We start from the raw sequence: 15,136 nt of genomic DNA, 5'->3' as shown, positions 1-15,136 counted from the left end.
AGCCTGCCAAACTCTGGTCTTCCCCCCTGCACACGGTGAGCCTGCAGCCACTGCCCAAAACACTTTGAGAGAGACTGGGCACAGGCCAAGGCCCTCAGGTGCCGACTGGGGGGACATGGAACCCCATCCCAAAGCCACACTCCAACACCCTGGCCCCAGCTCCTGATAGCCTTGAGCACCGTCCTGAGCCCTGGTTTCTGGCCCTGGCTCTGCAGTGGGATCCTAGCAGTCTAGGCAAAGGCATGTTTCTCCAGGCCTCAGCAAGGGCACTGTCAGGGTCAGGTGGGAAGCTGTAAGGCTGTCCCAGCAAGGGTCACAAGTCAGACTGGTGGCAATGCCCACACTGGGGGTTACTGGGTAGTTCTGACCATGAGCCAACAAGGTAAAGCTAGGTACCCCTCAACTCAAGCCTCACAAATCCTTTAGGCACTGGCTTTCACCTCTGGTCTTACTCCAGCAGAAAGTTATAACAATCACAGTTGGTATTTATAGAGCACCTTACTTTCTAGACCTTGATACTAAGTCTGCATAACATTATCACTGAACCTTCCTCACCTACAGCACTCCTGGCTCCCCAGAGAGGCTCCAGAATTTCTACCCCTAATTTACACACAAGGAAGCAATGTTTACAGGGGAAAAGTACCTGGGCTGGAATGTGAACAAAGGGTAGACTCCACGTCACTAGGTGTCCCTTCTCCAACCCCAAGAAGGCTAATGGGACACAGAATTCAATCATTCCAAAACTCCAGCTGTTTAATAACAAATGCTTCCTCACCCTCACCCCAACACAGCAGCAGGAAAATCACCAGTCCAACCTTGCAGGGAGGGGTGCACTACAGAAAACCAGGGAACAGGGAGCAACTGGTGGGGGGCTGGTCCTGCCCCCCATGTCACTGATTCCTGGGAGCATCAAGTTGGGCTGGGCACAAAGGCCTCTCCTCTGCCCAGCCACCAGCAGGGAGCTCCATCCAAGGGAGGCTAGGGATCCAGCCAGAGAGCTTGAGAGGAAGCCAGGGCTGGCAGGGGGAGGAAGGGGATGAAAAGAGAAGAGACTCTGGTCTGCCACCAAGCCTGGGTCCTCTGGCCTGCCTGTGCCAAGTCCAGCTGCCAGGAGCGGGCCTCGCCCATCAAGAGGCTGCCACCACTCACACGGGCCTGGCCTTCTTGGCTTTCTTCTGAGACCTCATAGCGTCGTCGTGGGCTTTCCGCTTCTCTGCCAATTTGGTGGCCTGTGAGGAGCAAAGGGGGATCAAGCTGTGATTGTAGGGTACTTCTCCTACTCAAGGCCATCCCTTAAAAGCAGAGCTTCCACAGAAACTAAAAAAGCAAATTACCAGGAGAAAAAACAATTATTTGAACCACCTCAGGTCATTAAACATGCCTTTACCTTTGCCTTTATGACTCTATTATGTTATGGGCCCACAGCAAGTTAGTAGGATCCCACGTTCCTAGAGCCAGAGGCAACTGCCCCATTTACCCTTCTCCTTGGGAAAGCTGAGTGCCAATCAAACCTTCACCAGGCTGCTGGGGAGGTGTTAACCTGGAACAGTAGTCTTTTCCCCTGGGGACCATTTGGCAATACCTACTACAAAACACACATAGGCCTCTCAACCTGACAATGACATGCCTAAGAATTTACCCTGCAGAGACTTCAAAGGGATGCGCTCAAGGATATTTTCTAAGAATGCCTCAAAATGAAAAACAATCCAATCCTATCAGCAGGTAACAGGCCACTTGCATAAGCTACAAAAGGGATGGAATCAGCACAGAGGAGAGCCAGCTGGCCCCAGAGTTCACATGTGCAGCCACATCTGGTGGCCATACCTGGAGTCTCAGGCAGATGGCAGGGACTCACCTCTCGGATTTTGCGCCTCTTGCCAAACATGATCTTGTTATAAAGATACTTCTCCCGCTTCTTCATCATCATGATGGCCAGGCGCTTGGCTTCATTCTCCTCCTCCTGGGCCAGCCGCTGCTTGTCCTCCAGCTTCACAGTGCCTGCCATCACTCTGGGCTTCTGGGGACACAGGGTCAACACTTGCAGATGCCCCACCCCCACCAGTCCCCTGGCTCTTGCCCTTCTGGCCCAGGGCTGGTACCAAAGATGGCCAGTGGAGCTGCTTTCCAGACTGCACCCCCAGTCAGCTTCCCAGTACCTTCCCCTCCATCCTCTCCTCCTCCAGGGCTGTCAGTCGGGCCTCTTCTTCCTTTTCTGAACCGGCCTCCACATCTTCTTCCTCCTCCTCTTCGTTTTCTCCCCCTTCATCACCATCACTATCATTGTCTTCCTCTTCATCCTTCTCTTCAGATTCATCCATACTTCCTGTAAATAACCAACGACTTCTGAGCCTGCTCTCCTCCTTGCAGGGTGAGAACTGGGGCCAGGCACCACATTCCTCAGCCATGAAGACATTCCAGATACGGTGCAGGGCTGCCCCAACCACAGCTCCTTCCGGCACCTCTCCCCACAGCCCCAAACACCTTCAGAGGAAACTCAAGGCGCCTCCTCCTGAGCTCTGCCACCTCCTATATAAATACTGATGACAACTTCCAGACCACTCGTGCTCAGTTACTCTCAACATCAACAGGTGATCATAGAATACAAACGTTGCCTTCTCCTAAGCCTTACTCCAAAGGTAGGCTTAAAGGGCTTTGTGCCCCTGCTGCCCACTGTCAGGAGTTTGCTATCTTTGTAGCCAAGAAGGGAAACAAACAGGTGGGGCCGAGGCCAAAACCAGCCTGGAGGCACCCATCCACCCCATCGCCTGGCCCACTCACCTGGGTGCTCTCCCCGCTGCAGGGCCAGCAGCTTCAGCTTCTCAGGAGGGATGTAATCTCCTTCCTTCTCTGATACGAAGGGTGAGAGGTGTGGAGGCAACTGCACTCCAGGGAAGTAGTCCGCCACGGGGAGGAGGAGCCGGGCATTTACACAGTCAAACACCCACTGGGGCTGCACATAATACCTGGTGGTGGAGACAGGTCATGGAAGCAACCTGAAGCCCCACTGCATCTGCGCTTGAGACAGACCTCTACACCCAGAAACCCAAACAGGAGGAGGAAGATGAGAGCCTTGGGGGCTTACCTGCCAATAACAGGTGTCTGCTGCCCAGGCCGGTCCACAATCTGGTGGGTGATGCAGGAGTCTGTGACATCATATGTGGCCCCAATGCACAGAGACTTGTCCCAGGACACATCCCCCCCAAAACTCCTACAGGCACAGGAGGAGCCCACAAGAGTATTCAGTATGAAGTGGCTGTCCTGGGACCCACTGGCCCACAAGCTCACCCTCTCGGGACACTCCTGTCCCCACCCCACACCAGGATCAGCCCTGTCGTCAGGCTAACATATCCAGTGCCAGCCCAGTGGAGGCCTGCCCTAAGCTGGTGAGAAAGTGGTGTCAGCTGCCCTCTGACAAGTGCTTGCCACATACTCCAGAGTGAGCCAAGCACTCTCCAAGCCCACACAGGTGAATCTGCACAAGCGCCCTGAGGGGTGGATGCTGACACCACCCTAATATTACTGTCGGGCATCCGGGGCGGGACGCAGCCCAGAGTGTGGCAGAGCCAATGCCATCAGCTTCCCACCTGATGACAAAAGCCAGGGCCTCGCGGGGCACCTCACGGTTCAGGAAGAACTTCAGGCCCTCAAAGAGCTTCTTGTGCTTTTCCTGCGCCTCCAGCTCCTTCCTGCGGTCCTCCTCCTGTGCTGTCATCTCCTGCCACAAAAGGGGCCATGGCACCATCAGACCTGCCCACACCCGCACTGGAGGGCAGAGGGCGGAGATGGTCCTCAGCTTCCATCTAGGTCCCTCAGTCCCAACGCCCGCCACTACCCCAGCACGCAGTCCTCACCCCATCAGCAGGAAACTCGTCCACCTCAGCCTCCTCCTCCACAGGCACTACCATGCGGGCCAGACTGGCACCAAGGGCCGCCAGTTTCTATAGGAAAGAAGCAGAGCTGTTGCTTGCAGGTGGGAGATCTTGTCTGCGTGCACGGTCAGGGTGGGGAAGGTGGAGCAGCAACAGTTCTGGGACATCAGTGGGCTTGCGTTGCAAGGGCAAGCCCCAAGCCCACTCATCTAGCCATGCACAGTCCCACCCCCAGGCCAGGACCCACCCTTCTAAGGGGATACAGGGCCAGTGCTCTAGAAGCTTCTCTCACCTCCATAGAGCTCTCAGAGTCCAAGGCATAGGTGTCCTCACTGGCCTTCACCTCTGCATGGGCCTGACCCTCCAGCTGCGAGGCAGGGGGAAGATCAGAGGGAGAAGATGCCACAGCCCCCTACATCCATGTGGGGAGAAGGGCCACAGCCCCTGCACACTGAGAAAGACCCAGGCTGGGGTCCTACCTTGGGCGGGTAGTGCAGGTTGATCGACTGGTAGAGGCGGAAGTTGACGAAGCCCAATAGAGTGGTGTAGAACTCGGTGAAGGTGGCCATGACCCTGTAGTCAACATCTGTTGGGTGCTGGGGGGCACAGGAGACCCATTGGCAGTGCAGGTGCAGGTACAGGGGAAAGACAGCACGGACAACCCACATGGGGCAGGGGACTCCAGCCTGCCTGAAGCTCTACCATGGTAGCCCTGCCTTCAGAGCTCTGTTCCATGAGAAGGAGCCATGTGGCATGTTCTACCCGGGAGCATTTTGGCTGAGGCTCTGGACAGGGGTCCCAAAGGTTAGGGGCATCCTGAGGTCAGTCCAAATCCCTGAGCCAGAAAGGGGGAGATGAAAAGGAGAAAAGGGAAAGTTCTGTCATGCTGCTCCCAGGACTGGATGGAGCTCCCCTGCCCCTGCCCAAACTCCCCAATCATCCTATAAATCCCAGCTCAGACCAGACTTCGGTCACAGAGGTGGCCTTCCAGGCCAGTCTGGTCACAGCTCATTCCTATGCATCAGTCATCCCATAATCTTCATTAAATGTCTTCTCCAGGCCTAAGCTGCTAGCCTCTCAGAGCCCCGCCCCATCGCCAGTCCAGCTGGGAGAGGTGGCCCTGCAGCAAGCAGTCTGTCACCCTGGGTGGACAGAACTCAGCATCCTCAAGCCTTGGCAGGAGGGATGGAGACTCAATTCAGCAACTCAGCCCCAGCCCCAAGCCAGAGACAAAGGCACAACTTAAGGATCCAAGATAGGGTGGAACAGCTGCCTGGCTCAGCCCCAGGAAGCTCTGGAGAAATGATGGGAGAAAAGCTGCTTGCTTGGGGCAAAGGCACACAGCTACCCTCAAGAGCAGCCAACCCAGCAAGTAGGGAACATCAAAGGACTCATCTTTGCCCTTGAGGAGTTGATAAAGCAAAACACGGAAAGGATCTGAAAGCCAGAAAAACAGCCTTGTCTCTTGAGCAGCACTGCCCCCAACAACCCGGGAGGCTAGCCCAGCTCTGCTGACCTCCGGGACCTGGATGGCAGGATATCCCGAGCAATGTCAAAGTTAGTAGTGATCACAACGTCCCTTTTTATGCTGGCCATGCCTGTGACTTTGAACTGTTTCTGTATCTTGCCACTGGGCAGTGTGAGTGTGAGGATGCAGGGACCAAGAGGTACCCCACCTGTCCCCCTACTCACACCTCCATCCTTCCAAGAGCATCTGAGGACAACTCCATTCTGAACTGCATAGTGCTGAGCAGGGTCCCTCCAACCCCCCCCCCCCCCACTGCCTGCCTGGGTCGTACTTTGAAGAGCCCAGCACTGGCTGCTCAGGAAAAGAGGACACAAGGGCCTCAGCTATGACCCAGGACTGGTCCCCCATTCTCCTGCTGAGAGGAAGTAGCAGTAAGCTGGCCAGGGAGGAAGGAGGAATGGGCAGTCTGTTCCCTTCCCCCAGGGTCAGCTGTGTGGAGGCTGGCCTCCACAGGGCCCTATTCACTACCCAGAGGACATACAAAGACCAGTCTGAGCAGCACGGGGGTGGGACATCAGAGAGAAGGAAGGAGAGAGAGGGCCAGAGAGGAAGGAAGCATGGCAGGAAGACAGGGAGGAAGGAGAAGGACAGAAGGGAAGGAACAAGGAAGAGGGAAGGGCCAAAGGCTTTGGCACACAACTGCCTTGAAGAGTGGGAAGAGGGGATTGCTGAGGACCAAGCTGCCTCTTACCCACAGACTGCAGCGTACCCCCAAACACCTCCACTGCCCTGTGGTCAGAGTGGGTTCTGGCCTCGGACCCCTGCCAACCCAGAGTAAAGGGGAGGGGCCCAGACCCCCAGCTCAACCTGGAGCACCCGATAACTTGGCAGGTGAACACACTGTCCAGCCAGGCTGGTGCATTTGCTGCTCAAGGCACAGGCAGGAAACTGGGTCAAATGCAGGCCCACAAGATGACAAGTCAGGCAGAGGGACAGCCTGACCGAGACTGTGGAGGGGAATAGAGGCTAATGCTGTCCCACGAGGAGGCAAAACCAGGATTTCTGTGGATCCCTGCCAAAAATTCCCAGTTTAAACCAAAATAAATAAGTAGTACCATGTGCTAAAAGCTTCTCATGTGCTCATCCTCCTCCATCTCTCCCAGTCCCCCCAGCCCTGGGTAGTGGTCAGCGGAAGCTGAGGAGTTACGCAAAGCAGCCTGGCCAAGGTCTGGCAGCCACTAGTGGCAGAATGAGATGACGACCCCATGGGTCTGAGGGTAGGGTTAGGCTCATCCAAGCCTTGGCAGTTGCTCACTGTTCACTCAGCAACCCCAAAGGGCCAGGCACCAGGCACTTTGAAAGATTTTATTTTTTCTTATATCCTCAGGACAAGGCTTAGAAAGTGGAAGCACATCAACTGAGGCAGAGAGAGGTGCAGAACATGTCCAAGGTCACCCAGCTGGAGGATGCTGGAGACAGGCTGACTCCAGTTCTTACTATGATGCTGTGCAGTACACTCCTCACCCCACATCCTAGCCCTGGCCACACGCAGGAACCCAGCACATGCTGGACTATGCAGGACAACAAAATCCCCCACCCTGCCCAAGTCCTCATCTCTGTGTAGGAGCCAGAGAAGGAGCAATGGCCCAGCACAGGCCCCTGCCTTTCCCATGAGCATACTCACATCATGGGAGAAGGCATACGGTGTGATCCACACGATGGGCTGCCCCAGCACTTCAGCCTGGTAGTAAATGCCTTTGATGGACAAGAAGACCTATGGGGAGAGACAGTGTGGTGAAAAGGGCAGGCAAAGGAGGGAGCTGGGTGGTCCCCCCTTCCCCAGGAGGCCCTGGGCTTACCTTGCGCAGGGCACGGGCAGCAATGACATAGTGCATAAACTCCACAGTGAGCCGGCGGCACAGCTGAATGGTCTGCACGTGGCACTTGCCAGTCCGTGGGAAGGTGGAGAAGAGGAAGCACATGGAGAGGGCGTCGTCCAGGTCCCGTAGAGCGTCTATGAATGTGGGGTACCTGCAGGACCAAGAGAACAGTGCCCAGAGGCTTTGTCACTCTGGGTTTCAAGGGGGACCCTGAATCCCTTGCCCACCCTGTTAGTCACCCCAGAGGCCCCATTCCCAATCAGGCTTTGCCACTCTCATCTCCTGACCACAAAGTTGGGCAAAGCCCAGGGGCCTGGCAGTGCCAGCTTCCCTATAGCCTTGGGAGGAACCATGGAATGAGGAAATGCCCACTTAGCTCTGAGGACCAGAGAAATCCCAATGGAGGTTCTGAAGACACCCACTGCTCACCAGTCTCCACCTGGACCCATTTCTATTTGTGGCCAAGGAGGGTAGACCGAGTCAGTGGCTCGCTAACTCTTTTTCAAGGTGGAAACTGCAGTTCAAAGCAAATATATCTGGATGTCCAAAACAGAAAGCAGAAAAATGTGATGCTGACCTAGTGGACCAAGGGGGAGGGTGGGGCCTGCCCACACTCAGCAGCACTTACAGCTTGGCCCAGCCACAGGTCACCAGAGTGGGTTATGTCTTGTGCCTCACCACCCAGACCTCTAAGTTTGCAGAACCAATTAGAACCAGATGATAAAAATGCTGGAATTTTTTCCGTCCTGGGGCAGGAAAAGTCAGAGCAAGAAAGTGCCTCCAGGAATCCTGTGGTAAATTAGGAAGCTGACGAGAATGAGCCATCCATGGCAGTGGAGGATCCACTATGGCACATCTGCCCTGCTGAGGGATGGGGGCCTGGGTCATGGAGAGGACACTGGAGTACATGTAAGGACACCTGGATTCGTCCCAGCTGTGACCCAGAATGGGTCCCTTTGCCTCACCCAACCCTAGTGATATCATTTGGAAAATGACATTGTTGGAACAGACTATTGGTTTAAAACTGGGCTCCTGCAGCTCCCTGGAAACACTTGGGGACAAGTGGACAGACAGGGCCTCAGGTCTCCCTCCCCCAGCCAGAGTGGTTGTCAGGGCCTCTGGCACCCTAACTGCCTTCCAGGAAGTTTTCTTTTGAAGAAAGGGTTCTGCTGCTTCAAAAAGGAACTCTGAAAGCCACGAGACCAGAGGTGGCCATAGTCCTTCCAGGGCAACACTCCTTGCAATGCCTCAGGAGGAACCTGCCAGTCTTCGAACCATACCAAGATGGAAGAAAGGCTGCAGGGGCCTCTCCAAAGACAGCAGGAAGAGAGGCATCTGGTTTTCTTGTGTGGAGGTGGGAACCTCAACTGGCCCCCTCTGGTGCCTCAAAGTTTTCCTCTCTACACCTCATTGACAAACCCACCAATCCAGGGCCTTTGTAGAAATAGCACCTGAGCCACCTGTTTTTTTTTTTAACCGGATGGTTAAGGAAATGGGGGTGACACACACTTGGAACACCACAACCACACGGCCACCTGGTATGGGCATGAATCCAGACACTTGATTTTTTGTATGTGTAATTTTACATTTGCTCCACACAACAGCTGTGTGTCACACACAGGACAGGAGCTATCGTCTCTCTCTGAGAGAGCTTGCTCAGAGCAGGAACTGTTCTCAGGCCACCCAGGCTGCAGAGCTATAGTGAGGACACATGTTGGGCTCCTAAGCCAGGGCTCTTCCCATGCTAGCCCATGGCTGGCCTGACTCAATGAGCCAAGTCCATCCAGCCTGGAACTAAGTGTTCCCAGGCCATCAGCCCCCAAGAGAAAGCAGACATTCACTAGCCCAGAATTTCAGAACCTTACCACTACTGACAATTTGGGCCAGGTTGTTCTGTGTGGTGGGGACTGTTTAGCAGCATCCCCGACCTTTACCCATTAAACACCAGTAAGACTCCTCCCCTGCCCCCCAAGCCCAAGTCACAAGAACCACAAGTGCCTCCAGACATTGCCAAATGTCTCCTAGGGGCCAAAACTGCTTGGTTAAGAACCACTGACTTTGTCAATGGATGAGTGGGACTGCTGAGTAGGCTGGGCAAAAAACACTTAAGATCAGAGGCAGCCAGCCATGTCTGCCAGGTGTGACCATGTGCCTGGTGTGCACTCCCAGAACTCTGGCTCTCGATCACCACAGGGCCTATACACCTGCTGTTTCCTCTGCTTTGACCAGGCTTCCTTTGGCTGGCTGAAACATCTGCCCCCAAAGACTTATCTGACAAACCTGTAACTAACATATGTCCCCCAGATCCCTTTACACTGTTAGCATCCCACATGGCTCTTGCCGTGACTTGCAATCATTATAGCAATTTGTTTGTTTGGTTTTTTTTTTTTTTTTTTTTTTTTTGGTCGGCTTCCTCCAAAAGGATGCCAGCAACATAAGCAGGGTCCTGGTCTTAATCCCTTGGACTGAGTCCCCAACTCACCGCTCCTTGACAATGTGATCAAGTTTGTAGTTTGGTTTGTTGTCCTTCAGACGCTCTACCGTGTTCCACTCACTCTTCCCATAGGCCTTCCGGAGCTTCCGGACGAACACCTGGGCGACAGAAGATCACTGATGCTGGGACCAAAGGCTCCTGGAAACCCCTCTTTCATCGAAGAGGGATGCATGGGGCAGGAGGGCTCTCAAGGCTTTCTGAAGCTGACCACAGCTGTCTGTGCCATCTGACCCCCTCAAGCCCAGGATGTATAAAACAGCAAACTCCAAAAAACATCAAAACTGACCCACACTGATAAGCAGAGCCAGCTTGCTGCACCTATGATGGATGACCAGAGATAACCACTTAGAAGGCTGACTCCTCACATTTACATGAAAACATGTTTTCAGCTCTATTTTCCAACTGAGGCCAAGTGACTCACCAGCAAAGCAGCTCAGGGCCAGGAAGGCTGGCCTTCATTCTCAGCACCAGTCTGCACGGGCATGAAGCAAGCCACGGACCCACATATGGGGCTAGGTCACACAGGAAAATGCAGCCGAGGCCAGGCATGGGCCCAGAAGGTCCTCCAAGCCAACTGATTTCTTCCCTATAAGTACTTTTGGTCAGGCCTGCCCTTGGTGCTCTTCAAAGGCTCTAAAGCTGCCTCTGCTAGTGTCGTGAACAGCAGCTCCAAGACAGCCATTTTCCACAAGAGGGCCAGCAGCAGGCGCTGGCCAGTCTCCTGTGGCCACCAGGCGGCGCCTCACCCTTCCTAGCACAGGGCCTCAGCCTGGCCCTGCAGCTCAGTGAAGGCTTCAGTAACAGTAGTCTACTCTCAATTACCTGCATTTGGTCTATGAGGTTTCTACTTTCCCTGTGGTATTTAAGCATTTAATAGTTTCTATTCGTGGAATAAAAAGCTTGGTCTCCTGGGAGCAATTCCAGAACGAATTCGAAAAGCAGCGGTTTCTTTGGGCAAAGAAGAATACACAAAAAAAGACGCTCAAATAGTACCACCTTTGCTTCAAAGGCAATAAATTTATTCTTCCAAAAGACCCAGGGGAAAGGTACAACAGGTAAAGCATTAATCATTTGCCAGGTTCTGTGCAAATGATTTCCACACATGTGATCTCATTTGGTTAATCCTCAAGACATTCCTTTGAGGTAGAATTACTTCACCCTTCCATAGGCTTGCTCAGAGAGGTTAAACAATCTGCCCAAGGTCACGGGTGGTGGGTCACAGAGCAGCGATGGACCCCATCCAGACACTAGAGCCTAGGCCTTACCTTGTACTCCCGGAACTTGTTGACAATAGGTTCGTGGAGGAGGAACTTGATGTCTTTGAGAAGGTAAAAAGTTCGGGCTGCTGTGGAGCCCTTGTTAACCTTCTTCTTATGTTTCGGTTCATGGGGATAAATGCCCTTCAGGATGCACAGCCGCCTGGAAGATAAAAATTATTCCTTCTGTAGGTAAATGTACTAAGCACTGGCCACATCAGGCCAGCAAAACAGCAGTGAACAATGAAAATGGGGGCCTTGCCCTTAGAGAATTCACATCTTAGTGCAGGATCTGACAATCCCAAGTTCCCCCAAAACCACCTAATGTAGACTGTCACAAGCACCAGAAAGGAAACAATCAGAATGCTAACAGGGGCCAGATGGCAGGTATCCTTTTTTCACAAAGGGAGTCAGGAAAGGCCTTGCTGAGAAACTCACACTTCAGCCATATAAAAGGTAGAGGGAAAGGCATCCTAGGAAGGACAGAGGCTGTAGGAGCGAAAAGTGCTGCGTGACTAAAAGTGGGCCATGTGGCAGGGCCCACAGGCTGTGGAAAGATATGATTTGACTCTATGAGGAGTTGAGAACCCCTAGGTGCAGGATCAGGGGTCTCTTCTGCCAGAACAGAGCGAATGGGTGACAAAGACCCAGCCAGAGAGTAGCAATGCCTTGTACCAGTGGACCCATTCTGATGATTAAGGGTGGCATGACCCATTCTCCAGCTTCCCTAGAGACCACACCTGGCAAAGCACAGCTCACTTACAGCAAAGCCAGATGAGGAAGAGAATGAGAAATGTCAGAATTCTGGACAGTTTGTGGTGGCACAGGGAAGATAGCGATGTGGCTGAGTTTTCACCATTACTGAGCATGATTCATTGCTCAGGAACCCCCGTGGCCCCCTTATGCCACTCCTCTCCAACCTCACCTGAAGTCGGCCAGGCTCAGCTGCAGCTTCTTCCGGGCTTTGTTTCGGGTGATGTAGTTGGTGGCAGAGCCTCGTTCATACTTGGGGAGAAAAAAACCCAAGTGACCATTAGCAATGATTGCAGTGATGGCATCAATCTCTGGGCATGCCTCATGCTAGGGGCAACTATCACTGTGCATAACCAGCTGATAGGCTTCTGGGACAGGAAATGCTACAGGGAGGGAGTCCACCCACCTGAACAAGCTCTCCTGTACTGTCCTTGCAGTACTCAGCATAAAGGACACACACATCTGCATGATGCTGGGGACCATGAGGTTGCTATGGATCAGGTGCTATACCAAAAGCACTTAGTAGTGGCTCTAAGTATTGGCTACTTTGATCAGCAATTATTTTATTTAATCCTCACAACAACCATGGCTTGTGTCCAGGTCACACAGATTTTTAAGGGCTGGGATTCAAACGTAGGTCTGAGTCCTGAGCCTCAGTGCCTAATCCCCTAAACTGGTTTTTTCAACTTTTTCACTATAACCAACCCTTACCACCAGAAGGCTTTTTAGACCCCCCCCCCCTTAATCATCCCCTCTCACAGCCCCACGAAATATTAATACTACAGACATACCAAAGATCTGTTTAATGTGGTATTTTAGAGGGCCACAAACCATTGAAATATCTAAGATCCCTTCAACAAATTTTTGTTCCTTTGGGGGTGATATCTGGTTGAAAATGCATGCCCTAAGCCAAAAAACCTCTCCCCTCCATCATTCATTCACTTAACAGAAAATAAGAGGATCTCTACTATGTTTCAAATATTAAGCAAGATGCTATGAGAGCAAGGAAAACAAAAAAGGCCTGGTCTCTACTTGCCCCTAAGGAGCATACTGTCTGATGCAATCATGTGGATGTCTGTAGTGCCAAAATGCTGCCTCATGCTCATATCTCTGTATTCCTGATAAAGAGTAGCAGTTCAAGGTACCAAGCGTGTCCTTTCCAAACAAGATCATCCTCTGCAGTAAAACAGCAGGGACCTGACGGCCAGGTCCGGCTCTAAAGAGATAAACCTATAGCCCCTCAAGAGGTTTATGATCACCCCCCATCATAAAACACACCTTCATTTACTCTTTCCAGACATCGTCCACTGGGGATACAAAGATGAGCTTCAGACTGTCTCAGAAAGTTGGGTTTAAAAGTGTTTTCCATTACATATATGTCTGTCATTATGCTTATCCTTCTAAATAGCAAGTGGATAAATAGTTCTCACGTGGGATGATTTTACTCCCTGGGTGTGTGTGAGATGGAGGGAAGGGAATTAGGCATTTTGGGTTGTTGAGTGGCACTGGCATCTAGTGTGTAAGAAGTCAGGATGATACTAAACATCCTACAATGCACAGGACAGGTCTTTCCACAACAAAGCATTATGTGGCTCAAAATGGTTGTGAAACCCAGCTTTATAACTGTCGTGGCTTGTTTACATATCTGCACCTGTGCTGCAAGGAAAAATTTTCTATCTTAAATCTTTGTGATTCTCAACACTAGCACTTACTGGTTGTTCAACAGTGTATTGGGTTAAATATAAACAGGCAACAGAAACTTTCAATCTGAAGAAAACACAAGACAACTACATCTTCCTCACCTTCATCCCTTCCCCCATCTTTTCATACCACTAAGGTGATTCTCCATACGGCAACAAGAAACCCTTGAAAAACTGTATCGTGGTACTTTCCCTTTAGCTGAGTTGTACTGCACTTGGAATAAAATCCAAGCTCCTCACTGTGGCTCACAGGCCTTATACATCTGGTCCCTGTCTAACCTCAACCTCACCAAATGCCATTCTTCCCTTCCCTTGGTTTACTATACCCTAAGCCATCTTGATGTCTTAATTCCTCGCGCACAGAAAGCTTTTCCCACCTAAGGGTCTTGGCACTGAGTTTCCCCTGCCAGGTTTGCTCGCTAAGCACTCCCATGGCCCAGAACCCATGTGAGATCTTCTGAACTTTCTGACTGAGGCTTAAATGTTGAATAGGAGAGACCTTCCAAGACAACACCAACTAAAGTAAGTAGTAGCTTTTTCTATCCACCAGCCTTATCTTTCACATCACATTTAACAATCTGTGATCGTTTTGTTGGTGTCCACATCCATTTGTTTACGTTTCCCTCTCCAATGTCAAGGGCAAGTCTAACAGAAGAGAGAATAACAAGTTTTGGAAATGATAAACTTGACCTAACGATAAACTTCTCATAACGTTTATTACTGTTTCAGTAAACAGTTGCCTTTCGACCGGGGCTGCATTTGGGGTGAAGCTTTGCTTGGCAACCCCAACTTTGTTTTACAGCCCTACTCCAAGGTTCTTTCCTGAACTTCATCGGACGAATAGCCGTCCTCGCCCATTCTCGGACCCCATCTCGTGGCTGTTTCTCATTGCGCTGATCCCAGCCGTTTCTGTACGCATGAAGGGCTGAGGCCGGGAAAGGCGCAGTCCCCTGGCTCCGTCGCTCCCACCACCCGCCCCCCGCCCCCCAGCGCCACCCCGCCTGGTCATATGCCCCACTTACCTTCTTCTTCTCTAGGCCTCCCATGGCTCCACGTTGAAGAGTCTACTAGCGCCCCGTGGGCAGACGGCGCCACTTCCTCCCGCAACGTGCCCCGCTTAGGGTCCCGAGGCCCCTACGCCGCTGGTCTGCGCGGGCTGCTCGATGAGGTGCCTGAGCGAGTCTGGGGAATTATTTGACTTTCCTCCTCGAAATTTACTACTGAACTTTCTGGAAAAAAAATTCACTGAGACCTCTCTTTAGAGTTCTTTTCCATCTGTGGACCTATTTTAGACAGTTTTAATGTTTCAGCGAACGCAGATTTTCAGGCGTTTCTATAGACATCCTGATGACGATCGCTTGACTTTATGAGCCCCGTTGCATGTTGGGATGGAGGGAGGCGGAAGGCCCTGCGGCTGCAGCGCAGTACCTTCTGGGATTCCAAGGACTGCTACACTCTGAGGTGCGTGAGCGGCAGTTGCGTTGTCCCGGTAACGGTTGCTAGGCGTCGTGGGAACTTGGGAATTTGGCCTCGGTGGAGGAAAAGCCACCGCCAGGGGCGCTGAGTGAAGCTGGACTCTGTTCCCCGCTGGCCTGTGTGGTTTTCCTTTGGTTCTTTGGCTCTTAGTGGGGATAAAGTAGATCAAAAGCAGACTTTTCCTCACAGAAATATAGTGACTTGAGAAGCCACTCATATATACCCAGCCTTAGCGGTGGA

General features: G+C 52.3%; 1 protein-coding gene across 3 annotated transcripts; it reads right to left on the bottom strand.

Moving 5' to 3' along the window:
* Positions 1 to 727: 727 nt before the first annotated feature.
* On the bottom strand, positions 728 to 14,619 carry PES1 (pescadillo ribosomal biogenesis factor 1). 3 transcript variants are annotated; one of them, XM_042909525.1, is made up of 15 exons: positions 14,443 to 14,619; positions 11,893 to 11,972; positions 10,977 to 11,130; positions 9,700 to 9,809; positions 7,197 to 7,368; positions 7,022 to 7,111; positions 4,349 to 4,465; positions 4,162 to 4,236; positions 3,852 to 3,938; positions 3,585 to 3,715; positions 3,083 to 3,208; positions 2,779 to 2,963; positions 2,157 to 2,323; positions 1,856 to 2,017; positions 728 to 1,229 (listed from the first exon to the last, which is right to left on the bottom strand). In XM_042909525.1, the coding sequence occupies exons 1-15, from the start codon at positions 14,464 to 14,466 to the stop codon at positions 1,146 to 1,148; spliced, it is 1,764 nt and encodes a 587-aa protein (XP_042765459.1). In that variant the 5' UTR covers positions 14,467 to 14,619; the 3' UTR covers positions 728 to 1,145. The 3 variants fall into 3 exon arrangements, with proteins under 3 accessions (XP_042765459.1, XP_042765458.1, XP_042765457.1); XM_042909524.1 differs by lacking the exon at positions 14,443 to 14,619 and adding an exon at positions 14,161 to 14,301 and having other exon boundaries at positions 1,856 to 2,014; XM_042909523.1 differs by lacking the exon at positions 14,443 to 14,619 and adding an exon at positions 14,161 to 14,300.
* Positions 14,620 to 15,136: the final 517 nt, after the last annotated feature.

This window comes from Panthera leo, chromosome D3, assembly GCF_018350215.1.
Source record: "Panthera leo isolate Ple1 chromosome D3, P.leo_Ple1_pat1.1, whole genome shotgun sequence".
Taxonomy (NCBI): Eukaryota; Metazoa; Chordata; class Mammalia; order Carnivora; family Felidae; genus Panthera; species Panthera leo.
Note: the sequence above shows the minus strand (reverse complement) of the source record. Positions and strands in the feature narration are given on the sequence as shown.

What these genes read in the sequence shown, in the direction of transcription:
- PES1 (XM_042909523.1), bottom strand. Translation starts at nt 14,253, where the DNA reads ATGAAGTTCAGGAAAGAACCTTGGAGTAGGGCTGTAAAACAAAGTTGG. An exon ending in GATCACATTGTCAAGGAGCG is followed by an intron (nt 7,369 to 9,699) that starts GTGAGTTGGGGA and finishes TTGGTCCTGCAG; the next exon opens with GTACCCCACATTCATAGACG. An exon ending in GCAGCGGGGAGAGCACCCAG is followed by an intron (nt 2,324 to 2,778) that starts GTGAGTGGGCCA and finishes GGTTATTTACAG; the next exon opens with GAAGTATGGATGAATCTGAA.